General features: G+C 37.3%; 3 protein-coding genes and 1 pseudogene across 18 annotated transcripts; 2 read left to right on the top strand and 2 right to left on the bottom strand.

Annotated features, from left to right (window-relative positions):
- Positions 1-3,591: 3,591 nt before the first annotated feature.
- On the top strand, positions 3,592-10,740 carry LOC140793720 (ent-kaur-16-ene synthase, chloroplastic). Of its 16 annotated transcripts, none has more exons than XM_073145388.1 (15): positions 3,592-3,634; positions 4,089-4,225; positions 6,022-6,083; positions 6,154-6,439; positions 6,927-7,107; positions 7,628-7,845; positions 7,949-8,069; positions 8,146-8,243; positions 8,348-8,565; positions 8,677-8,789; positions 8,874-8,969; positions 9,049-9,264; positions 9,376-9,517; positions 9,598-9,843; positions 10,236-10,740. In XM_073145388.1, the coding sequence occupies exons 2-15, from the start codon at positions 4,102-4,104 to the stop codon at positions 10,533-10,535; spliced, it is 2,421 nt and encodes an 806-aa protein (XP_073001489.1). In that variant the 5' UTR covers positions 3,592-3,634; positions 4,089-4,101; the 3' UTR covers positions 10,536-10,740. The 16 variants fall into 16 exon arrangements, with proteins under 16 accessions (XP_073001489.1, XP_073001488.1, XP_073001487.1 ...); XM_073145387.1 differs by lacking the exon at positions 3,592-3,634 and adding an exon at positions 3,951-4,000; XM_073145386.1 differs by lacking the exon at positions 3,592-3,634 and having other exon boundaries at positions 4,044-4,225; positions 6,025-6,077.
- Positions 10,741-11,341: 601 nt separating this feature from the next.
- On the top strand, positions 11,342-15,614 carry LOC140793722 (ALA-interacting subunit 5-like). Its single transcript, XM_073145395.1, has 8 exons — positions 11,342-11,775; positions 12,125-12,183; positions 12,268-12,342; positions 12,442-12,558; positions 12,759-12,829; positions 13,143-13,443; positions 13,799-14,088; positions 15,278-15,614. Exons 1-8 carry the CDS (start codon positions 11,685-11,687, stop codon positions 15,372-15,374), a joined length of 1,101 nt encoding a protein of 366 aa, XP_073001496.1. The 5' UTR covers positions 11,342-11,684; the 3' UTR covers positions 15,375-15,614.
- Positions 15,615-17,505: 1,891 nt separating this feature from the next.
- On the bottom strand, positions 17,506-19,258 carry LOC140793259 (uncharacterized; annotated as a pseudogene).
- A 641-nt stretch (positions 19,259-19,899) lies between these two features.
- On the bottom strand, positions 19,900-21,765 carry LOC140793950 (uncharacterized). The gene is made up of 3 exons (XM_073145738.1): positions 21,260-21,765; positions 20,310-21,131; positions 19,900-20,103 (listed from the first exon to the last, which is right to left on the bottom strand). The coding sequence occupies exons 1-3, from the start codon at positions 21,339-21,341 to the stop codon at positions 20,072-20,074; spliced, it is 936 nt and encodes a 311-aa protein (XP_073001839.1). The 5' UTR covers positions 21,342-21,765; the 3' UTR covers positions 19,900-20,071.
- Between the last annotated feature and the right edge of the window lie 640 nt (positions 21,766-22,405).

Raw genomic sequence — 22,405 nt, 5'->3', positions numbered from 1 at the left:
AAATAACTTGCCAAGCCCATTATATCGGAAATTCTGGTTTTATGAGATGATAATACTTTACACAAGCATATATATACTTCATTTCTATCTAATCTTTTGTTTCTTAATTTATATCTCTTTCCCTGATTCTAGGTGCTTCATAAATAAACTATTTCAAAGTAAATGATAGCAGGAAACTAAAGTGAAGCTAGCCTGAAACAATGGTCATCTTATTGGCTCACAAAATTTCTTTAGTTTGTAAAGTTCTGCTGCTTCTTTTTCTATGCAGAAACTTGGAAGCTTCTCCATGCCCTAGGTGCTTTTTCTCCAAACAAATGAAAAAGAACTAAAAGATAAAAGATAAAAGCTAGTTATTATTTCAAAAATGTGGTCACCCTTGTCTCCCTGCCTTTCATTAATTCATATAATCGATCATATTATATATAAATCTAGCTGTCTCAGAAGAATTGAATACTTGAAAAGAAAAAAAAAATACAAATATCTAGCTATATATTCACAGTTCCGAAGCATACTATTCTGATAGAGTATTCTGCGATTAGAGAGTACATCTTAGCTCTTTCTGGGTCATAATTCTAATGGTCTAGGGTGTTCTTTTCCAATGCATGCAGTACTACTAACCCTAACCCTAGCTTTTTGGACTTTGCTTTTAGGTCAGTTTGGTCCAGGTTAGTTTCTCTCATCATTACAAGCAACAACATCTGCAGATTGGCATCAATGATAGTGCTCAATATCATGCAGATCTATCTATGTATCTATCAATCTATCTAGTAAACCTAGCTACTTACCCACAAGTACATATAAAAAGATATAACAAAGAAAGAGACATGGTCCTTATTGGGAACTCTTCCTTTAGCTGAGCAAGGGAGACAAAGAGTATCTCCTCTTAACCTTTTTACCTTCCATATTCCACGAGTAGTAGTACTAGCTAAATTTACATCTCTCGTAAGAGTTTAATTTCATGTGCTGACTTTTTAACCAAATTGGGCCTTCTTATAGACCTATATATCTAAATAGTTCAACCCCCAAACTTAATATCGAAAAAAAAAAAATTTCTTCCAGACATTTTAAGTACCACTTCATATTTTAGTAAAAGTAATATTAAACTTATTAGCATTTTTTATGTTGTAAAGCGCTGACAAATTCGACAATTTTTATTCTAAATATAAAGTATTGATTTTATCGGCATTTTATTTCTATTAATGATATGTGTAGAGAGAGAGAAGAACATTTTCTAATTTGTATCTATCATGTTACTCGGATGATTAGAGAAACATATTAAAATTAGATATAAAATATAATAAATATAAATCAAATCGTCTCACCTTTCTTGTATATGCTTATAATGATATGTAAATCTCATACAAAGCGCGACTAGATCAGCCTTTTATATCATACATAAAACACGGATAAGATTAATATTTGATATTTTACAATAAGCAATGATAAATTTGTTATTCTTTTTGGTGGGCCAAATGATAGCAGATGATGTCTCTAAAATAAACCCGTTGAGATAATAAATCTGGGAGATAAAAGACCATTTACGAACATACATAAATTTATGATGAGCCTACATTGGTCAAATACTCTTTGTGTTGCTTCTCTCGGTCCTTTCTCTTTGGTCTCGGTAAAAAGAGGAGTGAGAGGCCTTTATTGGGCGCAGAGAAATGTGTGTGTGTGAGAGAGAGGGTGGTGCAAGTTGGGAAGAGAAAGCTCTTTCTCTCTCTCTCTCTCTCACTCTTTCTCTCCGCAAACAAAGTTAAAGGGAAGGGAGGGAGAACACAGACCAAGAGAGTGCAATTCCCGAGGAAGCTTCTTGTGAGCTTTGGAAGGAGGCAAGGTGGGTGGGCATTAAATTTGGAAAGCTGGGTAGTCTCTGAGAGAGAGAGAGAGAGAGAGAGAGAGAGAGAGAGAAAGAGAGATGGAGATGTATAAGGAGAGGTTTAAGGCTCCTTTTCCAATGGAAATCGTCTGTGGGGAGATCAAAGCACCTCGGATTCTGTTTGGGTCTTTGGGAGGGACTACTTTGAGCACATAGAGAGAGAGAGAGAGAGAGGATTTGGAATAAAAGGTAGCATGAATGAGAGACTGAGAGGAAGCTTCGCTTCTTTCAGATTGTAGTTTCAGTGATTGCAGTCATGTTCTCTTTGTAAAATTTTAGTGGCAATCACATATTCACATAGGCTTTGTTTAATTTGTATATAAGATTTTTCAAGGATATTTTTATATACACCTCTTAAGGATAAGAGATTTTTATAAATCTGAAACTCCAATTTATATATTTTGTTATTCACACTTTATTTTCGAAAATTTTGTAATTCGATCCATTATTTTTCCTTATAATTCTCATTAACACTCTAATATTATTTTAATTAACTAACATCGATCAAGTTATTAAAATACTATTATCGTTCCCTCGTATTTTTTATATCCCTCAACCATCTTTTCCTCCTCTATCATGGCCATTGTCATTGCCACGGGTGCCTTTTCTCATCTTCCTCTCTCCCTCTCCCGCTCCTCCTCCTCTTCTTCTTCTTTTTTGGAAAGAAAAAAAAAAGGAGAATGAAAGAAAGACGAGAGTAATTTAAGTATTTATAAATTATTTTATATATTATAACGAAATATTTCTTTTCTATACATTCTAAGTTAACCTAAGATGTTAATTAAAAATTATAGAGAAAAAGGAGGAGTCAAATTATAAAATTCTTAAAAACGGATGTGAACTATAAAATAGGTAAGATATAGATTGTGACTTGTAAAAAACCCTAAAAATAAATTAGATGCCTCTATAATCTTTATACTTATATTTAATGATTATTTGCTATATATGCAAAAATGATTGTTCTTGCTAGTCATTTTTAATAGGTCACAAGTACTTTAGTTTTATAGAAGAGTATGTTGGTCATTATTTGCTAATAGAAATTAGGATAGAGCTTTTGCATATTAGTGGAAGAAAGGGCAAAATAGAAAATAAAAGGTGTTGGTACGTAAGAGAGATTTTACTCTGTTCGGAAAAATTTACATAAAATAAATCCACCTGTGATAAGATTTTTCCAAAATATACATAAATATATATATATTTGATTGCAAAATTTATTTAAAAAATATTTAATTTATTAATAAATATATCTTATCCATCTGTCATACAATTGATAAATTTCTTAAAAAAATATATCTAGGCAGTAATATGCATAAAATCCCAAAAGAACAGAGAGAGAGAGAGAGAGAGAAGCCCACCTTTAGTTTGGGCCGTGGAACACTCCAAAGTGGCCCATTTGTAGTATAAACAGCATAATTTCACTAAATCTTTTACTTTTTTTTGGTAAATTATCTTAATGGTAAGAGTTGTTAAAGATGGAGTTTTGATTCTTGAATGAATAATGTTCTGTAATCAATGTAAGGGCTGGGCTTAGCTAAATGTGTTCCTAAATTTTCAGAAAATGACCCCTTTTTGGACTAATTAGGTGTTTTACAGATACTTAGTGAGGAATTTAGGTGTTCCTCAGGGTGTTTTCAGAGATTTAATAAAAACAAGATGATAAAAAATATATATGCAAGGTTCGGATTGAAAAGAATTCAAAGCAGTGAGAAAAATCCTGAATCTTTTGTTGAATTTGGATACTTGCAGAGCTTTTAAGTAAGTCTTTGAACTGTTACTTTGTTAGACTTGGATACTTCCTTTTTGTCTTCTTTCAATTCCTTTAGATTCCAAGTATTGGATTACTCAGGGTAAGAATAGTTATGAATCATTAAGCATCTTAAAAACTAAAGTTTCTATTCTATTTGGTTAGAGACTAAGTTCCGATTAGTTAGTTTTATTTTTTAATCTTAATTTTTTTTTAAAAAATAAATTTAACTAGATATAAAAAAAATTAAAAAAAAAAATTTAACTACTGAACCAATTCAGAAGAGTTCCTAAACTTAAAAGCTAATTAGGGCTATATGTTTTAAAAGTTGTCAATCAAAGTATGGCAAGAGCCTGGAAGAAAAAAGGGATTTATAGGTGTTATTTAATTTAAATAATGTATATTATTTATGACCTATCGGAAGTCGTCTCGATTCCTCTTTCTCCTTGCATTTTATTTTCTCAGAGCTAAAGCGAGTATGCTCTCCGTTTCACTACTATCATCATCTGGTTTCGATTGTGGCACGCGATTTTTAAATCCAGGAATTTATGGAACCCAGACCAGGAATCCCATTGAATCGCGCCCTCCTCGAGTTTCGGCAGGTAATGAAGTTTCTTTCTTTCTTTCTTTCTATTTTTTTTTGTGGCTTCTTGAATCGTTTGTCATCTAATTTTAGATGTTGAGAAGTGTATTATTGATTAAGAATCTGATTCGGTACGATTGATCCTGCTGAGTGAAAGTTTCTGGTATTTTCTTGTAAATTTATCTTATTTCTCTAGTCAAGTAGACCATGTGGATGGTGTTTGTTTCCCTGATTGATTTCCAAATTTCATCCTCTTTTTTACCAGCATAATCGGATGTCGGGTTGAGAGGAGGTAGAATTGAGAACCTATGTGTCGTGGTAAACCGGTAAAGCGATGACGGCTCAGTTCGATCCTTTACTTGACACTACCCACTACCCACTACCCTTCGTTGCCTCCTCTTGCGTTTCACGAAAGAAGCGTTTTTTGTTTCGGTTTTATCGATCTCTTCGATCGATTTGGTGGCTCTCCTCCTCCTATTATCCTCTCTTTCAATCGAATTATCCCCGCCGGCAAAGCGGAGGCGCTTTAGATTTTAGAAAGATGGAAGCTTTCCTTGTTTTTAGAATGATTAGGAGAAAACCCATATCGATTTAGGTACTAACTTGCTTTAAGATATCCCTTCTTTTGCTGTACCTGGAGCTGTTCTTGGTGTGGGGTGGTGAATTATATCGTGGATTCTGTCGTTGGATCGAGCTCCAGTTCCGGGGATGCGGCGGAAAATCACATTTTCTGGTAATTTCTGGGTTAATTTCGAGGGAACGGTTGGATTCTCTTTAAGTTTTACTATTTGTATGCCTCTTTATAGTTATGCCTTTTATCAATTCCCTTTAGATTCCAAGTATTAGAGAGCATTAGTTGCTGAAATGCATCAGTTATGGATTACTCAGGGTATGAATAGTTATGAATCACCAAAGTTCCTATTCTGTTTGGTTTGAGACTAAGCTCTGAACTCAATTAGTTAGTCTCATTTTTAAGTCTTAATTTATTTAGAAAGTAAACTTAATTAGATATAAAAAAAAGATGTTTAGTTACTGAACTAGTTTAGAGGCCCTTAAGTTCCTAAACTTAAAGCAAACAAGGCCTATATATTTTAAAAGTTGTTAAAGTATGGCAGGAGCTCGGAAGAAAAAGAGATTTATAGTGTTACATAATTTAAATAATGTATATTATTTATGACCTAAACTGTGTTTATATTTACATTACTAGTTGGGTCGGGTCAGGCAATTTGCATGAAATTAAAATTAAATTACATAATTATTATATTATATTTCTTAATGAAAAATTGGACGACAACTATCCGGAGAGGCAGTTTTAAGATTTTATAAAGTTATAGGGGCTGATGTGCAATAAACATTAATGAAGGGGCTTCGGGAGTCGACGGTTGACACTCTCAGTCTCTCCCTCGGAAGTCGTCTCGATTCCTCTTTCTCCTTGCATTTTATTTTCTTAGAGCTAAAGCGAGTATGCTCTCCGTTTCACTACTATCATCATCTGGTTCCGATTATGGGATTTTTAAATCCAGGAATTTATAGAACCCAGACTAGGAATCCCATTGAATCGTGCCCTCCTCGAGTTTCGGCAGGTAATGAAGTTTCTTTCTTTCTATTTTTTGTGGCTTCTTGGATCGTTTGTCATCTACTTTTAGATGTTGAGAAGTGTATTATTGATTAAGAATTTGATTCGGTACGATTGATCCTGTTGAGTGAAAGTTTCTGGTATTTTTTTGTAAATTTATCTTATATCTCTAGTCAAGTAGACTATGTGGATGGTGTTTGTTTCCCTGATTGTTTTCCAAATTTCATCCTCTTTTTTAGCAGCATATTCGGATGTCGGGTTGAGAGGAGGTAGAATTGAGAACCTATGTGTCATGGTACAGGTCTGGCCCTTGTTCTTGTTGAATTGCATAATGATGCATTTATCGAATTAAATGTCTTGCTACACTGTAGGATGCTAAGGAATCGAAAGAAAGAATAAGAGAGCAACTGCTGGAGGTTGAGCTTTCAGTTTCTGCATATGACACAGCATGGGTAGCCATGGTCCCCTCCCCAGGATCTCCTGGGCTTCCATGCTTCCCACAATGTGTAAATTGGATACTAGATAATCAACATTCTGATGGCTCATGGGGACTTGTTCATCTCCATCGCTCCCTCATTAAAGATGCTCTGTCTTCCACATTGGCGTGTGTGCTTGCGCTCAAGCGGTGGAATGTTGGTGAAGAGCATATCAGAAGGGGTATCAGATGAGCATTTCCTTATCACATTATGCTTTGCTTCTTGAGGTGATCATCGCACGGGCCGAGCCCGGTTTGGACCGGGCTAGAATATTCTAGCTCGTTACTATCAACTAGCCCATTAAATATTAGGCTGAAATATATTATATCCTATTGAGCCGAGTTTAATGGGCTTACATGAAGACATTTTAGTTTCTTTTCATGGGAACATAATTTTATATATATATAGTTTACTAAATATCAAACGTGGGACTATAAAAATTATAGTAATATGCATACATTATGAGTCGGATTATAGATGAGAGTAATGAGTCGGGCTTTCGGACTTTCGGGCCGGACCGGGTGGGCAAAGGCTTAGCCCATGCCGCGCACTATCATCTCAGGCTTAGACGGGTTTGGGCCGGATTTGGACGGGTCGAGCCTAATTATCATCTCTACTTCTTGGTTTAAGAACTTTATTTTAATTTTAATTTTCTGGTTTTTTTGCAGGCCTTCACTTTATCAGATCTAATTTCTCATGCATTATGGACGTGCAGTTGCATTCTCCAATTGGCTTTGATATCATATTCCCTGGTATGCTTGGATTTGCCATAGACATGGGTTTAGACCTTACTGTTAGCCACATAGCCATGGAGGGTGTTCTTTCTCTGAGAGATTTGGAATTGAAAAAGTGAGTTCACTGGACATTTGTAGTTGAAGATTATGTGCATGTTTGGATGCTGGCAGGTTTATATGATTTTGATGTGCCATCCACTTTTGGATGCTCCATAGCTATCTATCTATACGACCACAGGTGTTCACAAGCATTGATGTATGTTGTACACACACACATTGTATGCGTTGTATTTGTTTTTATACATGTAGTCTTAACTGTGCTTCTCACTGGTAAGTATCCTAGCTTTTAGTCCAGTAATCTCTTGTTAGAACAGAAGATCTGCTCCATTTTTGGGCAGCAAGATATCATTAAAGGGAAGGTGCTAGAGCAATTCAAAGTTCTCTTTAGTTTTATTAAGGAGACAAATAAACTTACTTTTACGTTGTATGTCTAGAAGTACTTCACACATGTCCATGCATGCGCATATCCATATTTTTGTTGAAGGAATACCATGTTTTCTTCTCCTATGGTTGTAGATTTCCTATTCTCATCCATATAATTGCTAACATGGAATGATTTCTGCACTTCTGTTTAGAAGGTCCCTAAACACTTCTGAGGGAGGAAAAGCATATATTGCATATGTAGCAGAAGGATTAGGAAAATCACAGGATTGGAATGATGTTATGAGATATCAGAGGAAAAATGGTTCTTTATTCAATTCACCGTCTACAACAGCTGCTGCTTTCATCCATCTTCATGATGCTGAAGCTTTTGAATACTTGCGTGCTCTTCTACAGAAGTGTGGCAGTTCAGGTGGATCCCACTGCATTGTCTTTCAAAAATTTAGAAATGTTATACAAATCCTAAGGAGAATAATGTAGAAATGCTATAAAAATCCTAAGCAGAAGTTTCACAGTTCCTACAGCATATCCTCTAGAGATGCATTGCCATCTTTCCATGGTTGATACTCTTGAAAAGCTGGGGATTGCTCAACATTTTACTTATGAGATAAAGAGAATATTAGATAGGATCTACAGGTATTATGCTAGAAAAAAGTTTTAAATCTACATTGTATATGCTGTATCAATAAAGTTGACTTCAACATACCTACAGATGCTGGTTGCAGAATGATGAGGAAATTAACTCTGACATGGCAACATTTGCCATGGCTTTTCGACATTTACGTATGAATGGATATGATGTTTCATCAGGTACTTTATTACGTTAAGCTATTGTTTAGAGTTGCAGTTAGCATTTAGCAAGATATCTACTCACTTTAGTATTAACAGTATTAACAACGTGTTGCATGGTGCAGATGTGTTTTCTCATCTTGGTGAAGCAGAAAATTTCTTTTGTTCAGTTCAAGGACACCTGAAAGATATGAACAGTGTTGTAGAATTATATAAAGCTTCAGAAATCAAAATCTCGCCAAATGAACAGGTTCTAGACAAATTGCACTCTTGGTCAAGTAGCTTATTGAAAACAGAACTATCCAGCAGTTCAAAGCATGGGTCCCCAGTTACTTTCCAAAAGGTATTTACTACTCTGAGTCATGTAAGAGCCAATCTATTTGCAGAGGTCAAACTAAGGAGTTTAGGAAACCGATTGAATTTCTGTGGATAGGTGACTGATTTGTATTGTCAGGTGGATTATGCTCTTAGATTTCCCTTTTACGCCAATTTGGAACGCCTAGAGCACAAGAGAAACATTGAGAATTTTAATGTAGAGAAAATTCATACCCTCAAAACATCATATACGTAAGAATTATCTTTCTAGAGAACAATATACCATATTATTTTAGAACCTTCACTTGACACTGATTTCTGCAACACAAATGACAGATTTTATTGCATCAATGATGATCTTCTGGAATTGGCTGTCGAAGATTTTAATCTTTCTCAGTCTATCTACAGAAAAGAGCTCAAGCTTCTTGAGAGGTATGTGTCTCCTACATACCCTCGTATTATATTACCTCAGGTGTAGTGCTTTCCTTGGCTGACTCTTTGATGGTAATAGTTGGGTCAAAGAAAACAAGCTGGATCAGCTAGAATTCGCTCGGCAGAAGCTAACATTCTGCTATCTCTCTGCTGCTGCTACTTTATTCTCTCCTGAAATATCTGATGCTCGCATTTCATGGGCCAAAAATGGTGTGCTGACAACTGTGGTTGATGACTTCTTTGACGTAGGAGGGTCCAGAGAAGAATTAGAGAACCTGATTGCATTAGTGGAGAAGTAGGTTCTTCTCTTTATGTTTATGTACAACCGTTTTCCAAAAAATGGACTATCTAATCTTGCCAGTCATTTTCCTGAATCTTGCTCTTCTTCTTCTCATATGTCTGACAGGTGGGATGGGAATCATGGGAAACAGTTCTACTCTGAGCAAGTAAAGATTATATTTTCTGCTCTGTACTGTACTGTCAATGAGCTTGGAGCTAGAGCATCTGAACTTCAGAACCGTTGTGTCACCAACCATTTAGTCAGAATAGTGAGGAACTAAATTTTATTTTAAGTAAAACATGACAATCTATTAGATAAAAAATTGACTTGCAATAATTTAATTGACAGTGGCTTACTTTGCTGAGGTCCATGATGAATGAGGTGGAGTGGTTGAGAAACAAATCAGTGCCTTCACTGGAGCAATACATGACAAATGGATATATATCATTTGCATTGGGACCCATCATCCTTCCAGCACTCTACTTTGTCGGACCAAAGCTTTCAGAAGAAGTCATCAGAGACTCAGATTACAATAATATGTTCAAGCTAGTGAGCACTTGTGGCCGACTTCTGAATGATATTCAAGGTTTTGAGGTAAGAGGGTTTGTTTCATGCTCATCTTTACCTAATAACTGTGAACTAATCAACTAAAAATGCTGTGTGGGCACATCTCTCGTCACAAGTTTATAGATGTGGGGAGTTGGCTCTCTGCTGGCTGTAGCAATTATTATTATCCCTTTGCAGACTAGTTTGTCTTAGTCACCTTGACTTAGGAATCCTTATCTTGTCAGTTTTATCTGAGGAAGTTATTTGGAAACATTGGTTAAGTTTGGAAGCCCTGCTAAGGTTTGAATTGAGTCTACTTTGTAGATACTTTTTTACATATTTACTCTAATAATTTAGCTAATACTGTGCTTAGAAAGATGGTTCTTAATCCCACAAAATAGTTGTTTTCTTCAGTTGGAGACTAATTGCTATAATGACAGAGAGAAGGCAACCAGGGGAAACTGAACAGCGTCTCACTTTATGTACTAAATAGTGGCGGTTCGACTTCAGTAGAAGAGGCTAAGAAGGCAATACAGAGCACTATCAACTCCAGTAGGATAGACTTACTGAGGCTAGTCCTGAGAGAGGGAAGTGTGGTTCCTAGACCTTGCAAGGACTTGTTCTGGAAGATGTGCAGAATTCTTCATGTTTTTTACATGAAAACTGATGGATTCACATCGCCCAAGGAAATGATCGGTGCTGTAAACGCAGTTATCCATGAACAGCTTGAAGTTAACTAACCATCTATTTGCTGATACTTCCTGAAAGAAGGTTTTCTTTTTTATGTAGTTTATGGTGTGAGCTCTATACTACTCTACATCATGATGCCTGTATGTTCTAAGTCCAATTGATGAGTAATAGTGGGTACACATGTTCATATCTGTTGATTGCATAATATTAAGCCTGATAATTTGATATGAAGCAGACATTTACACTGTACTAAAATCTCTTATTTGCCTGCTTACCTTTCTACAAAGTTGATATTGGTGTGTATATATATATATATATATATATATATATATATATCCCTTAAAAACCCCTTTATTTTATATACATATCTTTTGAATATAACCAACTGTTAAGATTTTATCAGTTAACAATTAAAATATAGAAATACATTATTCTTAATTGCATGCATTCCTTCGAGTTTAGGATATCGATATCTTTGTCTGCTAAGTTATTAAACCTATATCTGTTTAAAAGTATATCTGAAGGGCATTCATGTAAAAGTAATATGCTTTGTAAAGGGATAATATATATATATATATATGCAAATTTGAAAATTTAAAGGTTATACACAGATAAAAAATATTTTGGGGGGTATATATGAAAAATAAAATCAATGAAATATGTTTAGTTTGTGAACATAAGTTACACGATTGAAATTTGAATTCGACTATATATAGAACGTCAAATTTATACGGTTCTAGTTAACGTGACAGGTTCGAACATTGCGGCTAAATTTAGTGTCGGAATTTCTAGTAATATAATTTCCTCAATATAATTCTATTTTTCTCCAACAGAAAAGAATTTAATAAGAGTCAAGAAGTCCCACCAACGCGGGTAAAGCGATGACGGCTCAGTTCGATCCTTTACTTGACACTACCCACTACCCTTCGTTGCCTCCTCTTGCGTTTCACGAAAGAAGCGTTTTTTGTTTCGGTTTTATCGATTTCTTCGATCGATTTGGTGGCTCTTCTCCTCCTATTATCCTCTCTTTCAATCGAATTATCCCCGCCGGCAAAGCGGAGGCGTTTTAGATTTTAGAAAGATGGAAGCTTTCCTTGTTTTTAGAATGATTAGGAGAAAACCCGTCTCGATTTAGGTACTAACTTGCTTTAAGATTTCCCTTCTTTTGCTGTACCTGGAGCTGTTCTTGGTGTGGGGTGATGAATTATATCGTGGATTCTGTCGTCGGATCGAGCTCCAGTTCCGGGGTTGCGGCGGCTGCTCCGACGAGGAAACCGAGGAGACCCAAATGTAATCTCTCTTCAAAATCGCATTTTGTGGTAATTTCTGGGTTAATTTCGAGGGAATGGTTGGATTCTCTTTAAGTTTTACTATTTGTATGCCTCTTTATAGTTATGCCTTTTGTCTTTTTCCTTCTCTTGTTAGGGATTGTAGTTGTAAATTTTAATGTTATAACATTTCGCTTATTTCGGTCTCAATTTTTCTTTTTATGCTTCTCCGAACGATACTTGGTTTAGCCCATTAAAAATCTTCTTCCTTAGGATGGATAAAAGTCCTTGTGCAGCTAGTTTCTTTCTGTTTGGAAGATATTAGTTGTTTTTTTTATAGGCACTTAAAGTTATTATCGTTGGGTGCACAGATTCGAGATTTACACAGCAGGAACTCCCAGCTTGTAAGCCGATACTTACTCCCCAATGGGTAAGTTTCAATTGCGATGATTGGCTTGTCAATTTAAGAACATTTTGATGGAATATGTGACAACCATCACACCATCTTTTGTAGGTCATCTCGGTATTCACACTCATCGGCATTGTCTTTGTCCCTATTGGCGTCGCTTCATTACTAGCTTCTAACGGAGTATGACAAAACTAATTTTGTTGTTTAATCTCATGATGGCTATATGCCTATATCTTCTTTTATTTCCTTTTCTGTTACTGAATAGTCTTCCTTTGATAGGTAGTTGAAATTGTTGATCAGTATGAGACTGCATGTGTGCCAAGGAATATGACTAATGATAAAGTTGCCTACATCCAAAATGCAGCTATTGATAAAACCTGCACAAGACTAATAAAGGTAATGAGTTATATAATGAGAAAATTAGTTGTGGTAGTTTTGAAAACTTTGAACAAGAGTGAGAAGCAATAATCATGAGTTTTATAAGTTTGTGATTAAGTGTGTAAAAGTGTAAACTGTAAACTAGAAGGTTTTCTAATAAAGTAGGAAGTATTAATTAAATGATTGGATGAAAACATGAAATACTTTTCTCCTTGCAGGTTCCAAGGGATATGCACCAGCCCATTTATGTGTATTACCAACTTGATAACTTCTACCAGAACCATAGGAGGTAATTTCCATCCACTTTTAAGCTAGCAAAACTAATATCCATTTTAAAGATGTATAGCCGGTATTGTAAGCAAGTGTTACTTACATTTGTTTTCTTCTTTGACATGAACTTTTCCTCCACATGTTCGGTGAATAACTACTATCGTTTTTAGCAATTTAATATATTATACTGAATGATAAACAACCCATCAAGTTGATAGTCATAATTTCTCTCTTTCTTAGCTACTTTTCTGCTTTGAATAATGAGAGGTGTTTATAACTTGCCTTACAGCATATAGCATTCCTGCTCAACCGGTGATGCTTTTGATATTCAGGTATGTCAAGAGCCGAAATGATGCACAGCTGAGAAATTCTAAGGAGGCAAATGAGACAAGCTATTGTGATCCTGAAAGGACTACGGAAGATGGTTCTCCAATTGTTCCTTGTGGGCTGATAGCATGGAGTTTTTTCAACGATACATATAGATTTACTCGTGGTGATCAGAAGTTAACTGTGAACAAGAAAGGCATTTCCTGGAAGAGTGACAGGGACCACAAGTTTGGGAAGAATGTCTATCCTAAGAACTTCCAGAATGGAACACTGATTGGTGGTGGAAAACTTAATGCAGACATACCTGTAAGTAGTTTTTCTTTTACATTAACTTGATTGGACTACCATTATCTCTTTATTGGTGGATCATTGGAAAATCAATACCATATGCACTAAATGGGATAGTAGATGTTATGAGTGTGAAGTCAGTGGGCATCATCTATCAAAATTATTAAGAAATGTGGATCTCCCAGTTTTATCTGGTTTGAATTATTTCCTTCGGCCTGATGGAGACTGATTATTGACAATTTACCGAGTCAAGATTGACTCAGTCCTTTTGAACCCCCTTTTGGATTTGGATGGCATCTTATATAATTAACAGTAGCTTATGACTGAACTGGATGTTGAATTGCTGATCTAGTTCAGTTTTCTATATGAACAGTTGAACGAACAGGAGGACCTTATTGTTTGGATGCGCATTGCAGCTCTTCCAATATTTAGAAAGTTGTATGGGAAGATTGAATTAGATCTCAAAGAGAATGATACCATATTGGTGACCTTGAAGAACAATTATAACACATACATTTTCAATGGCAAGAAGAAGTTAGTGCTTTCCACCACAAGCTGGCTCGGTGGAAAGAATGACTTTCTTGGCTTGGCATACCTCACTGTTGGTGGATTATGCTTCTTTCTGGCTGTTGCATTTACATTGGTGTACATGATAAAATCAAGGTGAGTTATCAGGTGACCAAAATTTTCGTTTTGATATTCACTACGTTCTCGTCAGTCCTCTGATTTGTACGTGATCCCTTTTTTTTAAATCTTTCTAAAGGATATAATTGGTTTCTATACTTGCAAAATGTCAACAATTTCCATACCAAAGGCATTATATCATGTCACTGACGCAAACTTCAAAACAAAGGTTGCTTTTATATAGAGAGTGAATATTCACTCCCAGATAGTGAGGCAATGCCAATTCTCGTTTCACTTTGAAACATGAAAGTGAAGTTTGAGCAACTTTGTGTCTGCTATACCGGTTTGTCAAGATGCTAAGTTATATATGATTTTACTATTTTTATGATAGAAATTCTATAAGTTCTGATAAATGAAATCATCAACAAGCTAATTGATAATAGTATATTGAACAAGCCCCTGCACACGTTCAAGCATATTACCTTATATTTTAAATCTAGTAGATAGATGGAATCATGGAACTTATAGATAAATTTATTGCGTCAAGAAGTTTGCATACAAACTATTAGACCGGCATAATGTACTCAATTTCCTTTGAAGAAAGAATTGGCCTGGAAATAGGACACAGAAATCATGGTTTACTTAGTCAGACTCTAATCATGGCAACTCACTTTTTATTTTCTACAGGAAACGCAGATGGCATTCCAGTCTTGCAGATCTTTGTTCTCATAATTGCATAATAGGAGTAATATTTCGTCATTCTGTGTTAGTTAGAAGCATGAATATGCCAGTCAAATGGGGTTTAGTGTGGATGTCTGTTGTGACTATTGCTGCTGCATGCTTCAGTGTGCTGTAACATGGAAGACTCCTTAGAGGGTCTGTGCTGTGTGGCAGAGTTTTGGCACGCACAACAATATCCTGAAATACTAAATGATATGGAAGAGAACATTTGTGTTTCTCCTTATTGTGATCTCATCTTACTCCTAAATGATGCAGCACATAGCATCCGCACCCATTAAAGATCTTATTTTAATCGTTACGTGCTCAATTGAACTAATCAATGATATTCTAACTATATGAACTTAACCTGGTTAAATCACTTGAATATGCAACAATTGGTGCATATTAATCCAAGTTTAATACTTCTACATGAAGATGCTGATTTTGATGTTGCTGATTTGCTGCAGCATAATAAGTTAATAACTTTCTTATGTACCGATTTATGCAGGAAGCTAGGAGATCCTTCAGATTTATCCTGGAACAGAGATTCTTCAGGTGCTGATTATGAATTGTTTCGAGACTTCACATCATCAATTGATAGCTAACCTTTTATCCGTGATATGTATCTTAATACTTGAAAATTCAGAAATCTGCCAGATTGCGATGTAATATAATACTTCAAGACGGGCTTTTATTGTAAATGGAAGCAAGCTTTATCTCTATGTATGTATGATTTAGCTATAGAATTTAACCAAGTCTTGTCAACTGCCTAATGTAATATACCATGTGTTGGTGTTTTACTGAAGTAATGAATTATCTTGTCAGAATTAAGATTTGCTGGATTATCTAGTGTATGTGAGAAATAAGATGAAGCTACTATGTCAATTTGTATAGGCCTAAATTTTCAGAATGCCATTAGAATTATCAATGACCTCAGGAAGCAGAGGATACTGATCAATTGGGTGCTGTTGAGAGTAAATCCATGGTAAAAAATTGTATAAAAGTTGTCATATCAGCAGTTTATATAAAGTCAAATATTTACATGGCTAAAGATTTTCCCCGAGTTTGATATCAATGTGTCAACCCTCAACAACTTAATTCAACTTATTATGCATAGCCTAACACCAATCATCAAAAGAAAGTATTTTCGCACTCCATGTATGATTTGGTCTCCCCAAATACTAAAAGAGAATAGAATAATTACAGTAAATTCAGACAGATTTATATGGAAAAACCTTCTCGATGTGAGAAAATTATGGAGCTGTAGTAAAATCACTACCCAAGATATATACTACACAGACTCTAAAACATCTTGGATAAACTAATCTAAAGAATATACCCATGTAAACATAAACAGCTAGTACGAACTCAGACACGAGATACTCTCTTTTACTGCATTTTATTGCTGCATATATTGGCTCCCGACATGCCTAAAGATAATCATTAAGCCCAATCATTAAGCCCCAACAGTTGAAATTCGGCCTGAACCTGAGATGTTAGTGAGCATGGGCTAAGCCTTTGCCTACCCGGCTTGGTCCGAAAGTCCGATCCACTATTCTCATCTATAGCTTAACCTATAATATATGCATATTTCTATAATTTTTTTAGTCCGACATTAGATATTTACTAAACTGTATATCAATATATAAGTATGTTTTTATAAAAGATAACTAAAATATCTTTATATATAAGCCCATTAAATTATATTATTTTTTATATTTAACTCATTATGTTAGAGTAATTATATTCAACCCAAGTCCAATATCTAATGGACTAGTGGACACTAATAGACTATAAAATATTTTAGCCTGACCTAAACCTGAGTGATTAGTGGGTTGAGCCGTATATAACTATTTAAGTCAAGTCATTGACCCGAAAAACTCAGCCTGGCTCGCCCAGACATAGACTCTTATAGAGCAACTCACTAGCACTCTAATTTTTATCTTGCATCATTTGTGTGTCCCGCACAATCAGTACCTCTACGTGATACTATATGCACTATTAAGTATCCATCGCAAACTCCCAGCATGCCCATCACAGGTCATCATCTCAATGTGCCCTCTATCTTTATATAGGCATTATTCTCCCTAGTTAAATTAAAGTACACTCTTAATCCTATTAAAAAATCTCTTATAATCTTCTAACTTAAAGAAAAAAAAAGACTCTCATCATCTCCCACTTTATTAAGAAAACCAAAGATATAGTTAAACTAGTATTACTGTAGGATCCAACAAATCCCCCCACCATAAAAAGGGGCAATAAAATTTCCACAGTTGTACAACAAATTTGGGTAGTATAGTGTTTTCTTTAATGATATTCGACATCCTCCCCAGGAAGTAGATAACTGGGTTCTGGACTTTCGTTCTTATTCATTGTTTGTGGTAATTTAGTATACATACCCTCGAACTCCATTAGTTCTTATTGCTGCTTCACACTACCAAAAAGTCAAAACTCGTCATGAATGTCACGTAATGTAAGTTCACATCTCTCGCAACAACAAAAAAAAACATTACATTCTTTACACCCAACAAATATTCCATCAAACAGAAAAACTCACTATAAATCCAAGCAAATTAAGCACAGGATTATCAACTTGCAGTGGCTCCAATGCCTCTACAGCAATAAGGACTTTGAAGATGAGCACTAGACAAGCAATATTGGCAAGCATAATTAATGTATTTCCAGTTTTCCACCTTGATGATCAGATAAATAAATAAATATATATATATATATATATATAGCTCAAATCAACTTATTATCTTATAGTAATAGTTACAAAATCAAAGATTTGGAAGCTCCAAAATGTTGGAAAAGTAAAGTAGTTCCAAAACAAGATTTATGATAAAGATGCCGTTGGACAACTCACTCCACCATGCCATCCTTTACCTCTTCCTCTTGCTCCTCCTCCTCATCACTTAGATCGAGATCAGCAAGCAACTCCTCCAAAGGCACGAATGGGATATCATCCCCACCGACCGTGGAAGCCATCTCAGACGGCTGGTAATCCTTGTCCCGATACAAGGATATGTTAAACCTCAATTCGGGATTCTCCTCCAGGTCCCTGAGGAACTCCTCGTACTCAACGCTCCTCTTCTCCTCATCTGCCCTTCCCTTGTTAGTAGAATTATCCACATCCATGATCAAGCTCTTTAGCTTCCAAGGACGAGGCTTCGCACGCGACCTGCGCCGCTTCTCCTCATAGCTCTTCTTGACAAGTATGGCGTCCGGCAAGATGAGACCTTTATACTTGTCCATCTCCAGATCATTGCTATTAGCCCCATAGAGATCATACCCGAGTGCATAGTCCCCAGGATTCAAGAGGTAGCCTAGGTGGGTCTTGACCGTAAATATGTTGTCGTTTTTCCCGAAGTCAGATACACGGGCGACCTGGGCATCGGCCAGCCGGTACCTGGACCCTGCCACGGTGACTTCAGCGGCCCCCGGCTCAATGTCGAGCACTATATACTCGACGAGCTGTCTGCTAGACAGCAAAGCCTGGAAAGATGTTCGCCAGTATTGGTTTGCATCTAGAAAGGCGGCGCGGAGGGTGAAGGGGTCAAGGAGGGCAATGGAGCTGGACATCTTGACGCAGAGAACAAGGGGGCCAAGGTTACCGAGGGAATTCGCAACCTTGGGCGGAAGACAGATGAGGTCCTCGCGGCAAATCGGGCAGATTTCGACGGAAAAGGTGTACTTGTAATTATAAAGACTGCTCTTTGGGTCATGAGAGACGAGCTGCTTATCTGATCGGGATCGAACGGGCGCGACGCCGGAGAGGAATTCCACAAGGTGGGCGGCGTGGGATCGGGAGGTGAAGAAGAAGTCGAGGCCGCGCTCCGAGGCGGCGATGCGGAGCGCTCGAGCGGCCACGCCGTGGCGAAGGATGAGCTGCTCGAGGTAGAGGAAGGTCCGGCGGTGGGTCACGTGCTGCCTGAGCTGGACGGCGGCGGTCCACTGGTCGGGGTTGGTCTTGGTGCGCGAGCAGGAGTCGCAGAGGTGGTCATGGACGGTGAATTCGACGACGTGGGGCTGTTCGAGGATGGCGCCATTGAGGACTTCTTGCTGGACGCGAAGGCGGATGCGGATACGCTTGGAGTGGGGCTCGGTGAAGGCGAACTCAGCGTGGACGAGGCGGACGAGGCGGGATAGTGGGCGGCGGAGGCGGCGGAGGAGGAAGGCGAGAAGGGTGGGCGACTCCAAGGAGGCGGGTACCCACGTGCTTGGAGGGTTGAGGTAGGAGGAGCAGTCCGGGCAGTACACGACGGCAGCTTGCCGAGGTAGGCCGGCGGTGATGTCGACGCGTAATCGAAGGCAGCGGACGCACATATTCGCCGGGTTGGACGGCATAGAGACGCCGCAGATACAGCAGAGCACCGTCGCGGGAGTCTGCGTCTGCAGGAACATCCCCGAGGCGGCGAGATCCATCGACGACATCGCCGGCGCTAGGATTATTAAGTTGTATGCTAGAAGGGTTAACGTTAGGTTTTAACTCTTAAGGGAAAGAAAGAAAGGAGATGTTATATAAACCCGCTAACCCGATCCGAAAGAGACTCAAACTAGTTGACTTGACTATTGGATTCGGACTTTGGACTATGGATAGGTTCTCATGGGCTAGTCCAGGCCCAATAAAGAATAGCCCAAGCCCTGCCCATGTTTCATCCAGTATACTATTCAGGCTTTATATGGTTTTCAGAACACAGTTGTTGATGCTAAGAATTAAAAGCTATTCTTCTCACTTATAGCAGCAGCAAAGTCTTCAGAGACAATTTATTTATGAAGCAACTTTTTGCCTGAATATATAGGGCGTAAGTAAATTCTTATAAAGAGTTTCTCTAACATATATATATATATATATATGTAGGACTTCTTCTCATGACATAAAAGGAGGATTTTCTTTATTTATTTGATGCCATCAATCTTTTACCTTTAACCCTGTTTTCAAGTACAATATATGGGGACTAGCAATCTCACAACTTATTCAAAAGAATCAACAAGGTAAATATTAAAAAAAAGAAAACAAAGAAATGCTATGCTTACAGATCTTGCTATATATATATATATATATATATATATATATATATCTTTAGTAAAGAAGAAATCTTGAAGAGAGTTGTTGACTACACTGCTCTGTCACACCAAAAAGAACTTTAAATCACCTGAACAGCAGCTAGGTACAAAATTAAAAGTTGTAGCTCTATTCAGCACTGCAAACTGAAATGCTATGTTGCAAAATGGATACATCCACCAGTCTTATTTTTGGCCACCAGAGTTCTCTTTGTCTGTAACTATGTCCATAATTTTCTTATAAAAGATTGAAACGGCAACCATCAAAGCCTGCAAAGAAACAGATTAGCAGGACAGAGGTCAAGAACAAAATAACTAGAGAAAGATGGAGCAGGAGGCATCATAAGACTTGGAAGTGGAATTATGTTTTAGAATGTTTTATTGGTGCTAGTGGAGTGACCTAATTACTTTTAAAAATTATAAACACTTTATGTGTCTCTGTGGACGAGACTGTTGGCAATGCTCGCTATACTTACTTGGGTCCTTGGTGATGAGCATCGCCGTACCGCCGAAATCGCAGGTCCCTCCGGCCACCTTAGTCCTTTGCCAGTAGCTATTGAAGGCAAAAGATGCATGGGCAATCAACGTATCAGGTTGGTAGCATGAGCCACTGGGCAGGATTGAGTCACAGTCTGCACCTGACCCACACGCATAGTCCATAGCCTCTTGGATGATTGGGTCAGGAACTGTAGGCTTCGCCACACACCACAATGCCGGCAATGTGCCGGTCGACGGCGATGGAGGTGCCAGTGGCGGCGGGTACACTATCGGGGGTAGGAAAATCGGCGGACCGGGAACATAAAACGGAGGGCTAGGAACGAAACTTGACGGGCTAGGTATGTAACTTGGCGGGCTAGGCTTGAGGATCGGTGGATTAGGAATACTCGTCGAGGGTGGATAAGGTATACTTGTCGACGGTGGATTAGGGATACTCGTCGATGGTGGATTAGGGTTAACGATCGGCGTACTCGGGGTGGTTTCCGGCGGATTGGGAGTGAGAAATGGTGGTGAATTATATGTTGAAGTTGGTGGCGGTGGTGGTGAAGATTGGCTTGGAATTATAGGAGTTGGTGTTATAGCGCTAGGAGGGTATGGTGTAATTGGGGGATAGTTACAGAAGGGGGGATTGTTTATAGGTGATGTAGAAGGGCCCATAACATCTCCATATGGGGGTAGTAAGAAGGGTGATCCAACACTGTAGTCAGGATCAGACGGTGAGGATAATTCGTCGGGCTGTGCGGATTCCAAGGATGTAAATAATGTGAGTTTCTTGTGCTGATGTAGGCCTCTGCTAGCTCCTGCGAACTCAATTCGTTAGTATTGAATTCTTTAAGAATAAATTTAATTAGGTATAAAAAAGATAAAAATATGTTTAGTTATTCTGAGATACCAACCAGGAGGCAATAAAATGTAATGAAAGACTTACCACATTGAGTGAAGAAGTTGAGAGCAATGGAGATAGAGAGTAGGAGATGGAGTTGTCCCCAGTAGTTCTTCTTTAGCTCCATCTGGAGGAGGCTCCTTCTCTCGGCTATTGATGCCACTGAGGAGTATGAGGCACTGGGGGGAGGTTGTTATAGCCATGGAAAGATTAAACAAAGTGTGAACAACCATCTAAAGATCTAAAGATAGGCAACAAGAACTCAATAAGGGTGGCAATAAAGTGGGAGGAAAGAGCATTGGCGATGATTCTTGTCTAACACTTTTCTCAACTTTGAGAGAGATGGTAGGCAAGAAGACATACGTTGGCCCTTTACAAGTTGCTCAGAATTGGAAATGTTAATGAGGATGAGAGGTTTTTGGATCAGGTTAGGATTCACTTTCTCCTTGTTTAGTTTTGGAATATGTGCTTGCTTGGTGACAGAGAAATGGGAGGAAAAAAAGAGAGAGGGTATGCATAGTTTGGGCTTTTGATTGCTTGTGTTCTACTCTAAAAGCCTTTGCATATCCTAGCATTGAGTTTTGATATGGTTAGTGAGGAGATAGTGCCCTAAAAGATTCATGGCTTGAGCCCTAGGAAATCTTTTATATATTCTTGCAAATATATACATATATTAACATTAACATTAACATACAGTTGTATTCTAACCCTTCCTTTTTCTATGATTTGCACATAGCACACTAATTTTGCTTAAGACTAATCGGCCTCTATTAAAATCCGTTAGGCATAGCCTAAGTTTACTTTGAAAGTACCTAAAATGCTTTTGTCTCCTCTTTTCCTCCTTCCTTATTTTATAAATATATCATTGCCTAAAGTATACAAAATTCAAAGTTTTCAATAAAATATTTTTCTTACAGTTATTAAATTGTAGTTTAAATTTAGAGCGCTTCTTCCGTACCGTAGAGGTAATTATTTATCAATCGGCTTGATGAAAATTTAACGGTCAAGATTATCAAAGGTATAATAAGCATGTAAAAAAGATAAAAGATATTACTAGTTGAATAGGTAATTATTTATTTTTAAGATATATTACCTTGCACATTATTTTTTGATAATTTTATTATCTTAATAATTTATTAAGTAAAAAAGACATATATATCCTTAATTGAGAGTAATGTATATATATTAGAA

This window comes from Typha latifolia, chromosome 8 (assembly GCF_019914945.1).
Source record: "Typha latifolia isolate L0001 chromosome 8, TyphaL0001v2, whole genome shotgun sequence".
NCBI classification, from domain to species: domain Eukaryota; kingdom Viridiplantae; phylum Streptophyta; class Magnoliopsida; order Poales; family Typhaceae; genus Typha; species Typha latifolia.
Note: the sequence above shows the minus strand (reverse complement) of the source record. Positions and strands in the feature narration are given on the sequence as shown.

Bases quoted from the DNA above. Each gene is read 5' to 3' on its own strand.
- LOC140793720 (XM_073145387.1), top strand. From the start codon at position 3,966: ATGGCAAGAGCCTGGAAGAAAAAAGGGATTTATAG. The intron at 8,070-8,145 runs GTATTATGCTAG...ACATACCTACAG, and splicing joins ATATTAGATAGGATCTACAG to ATGCTGGTTGCAGAATGATG. The intron at 8,566-8,676 runs GTATTTACTACT...TTGTATTGTCAG, and splicing joins CCCCAGTTACTTTCCAAAAG to GTGGATTATGCTCTTAGATT.
- LOC140793722 (XM_073145395.1), top strand. From the start codon at position 11,685: ATGAATTATATCGTGGATTCTGTCGTCGGATCGAGCTCCAGTTCCGGG. The intron at 11,776-12,124 runs GTAATCTCTCTT...TTGGGTGCACAG, and splicing joins GAAACCGAGGAGACCCAAAT to ATTCGAGATTTACACAGCAG. The intron at 12,559-12,758 runs GTAATGAGTTAT...TTCTCCTTGCAG, and splicing joins CCTGCACAAGACTAATAAAG to GTTCCAAGGGATATGCACCA.
- LOC140793950 (XM_073145738.1), bottom strand. From the start codon at position 21,341: ATGGAGCTAAAGAAGAACTACTGGGGACAACTCCATCTCCTACTCTCT. The intron at 21,132-21,259 runs GTAAGTCTTTCA...TTGAGTTCGCAG, and splicing joins CAACTTCTTCACTCAATGTG to GAGCTAGCAGAGGCCTACAT. The intron at 20,104-20,309 runs GTAAGTATAGCG...GTTTCTTTGCAG, and splicing joins GCTCATCACCAAGGACCCAA to GCTTTGATGGTTGCCGTTTC.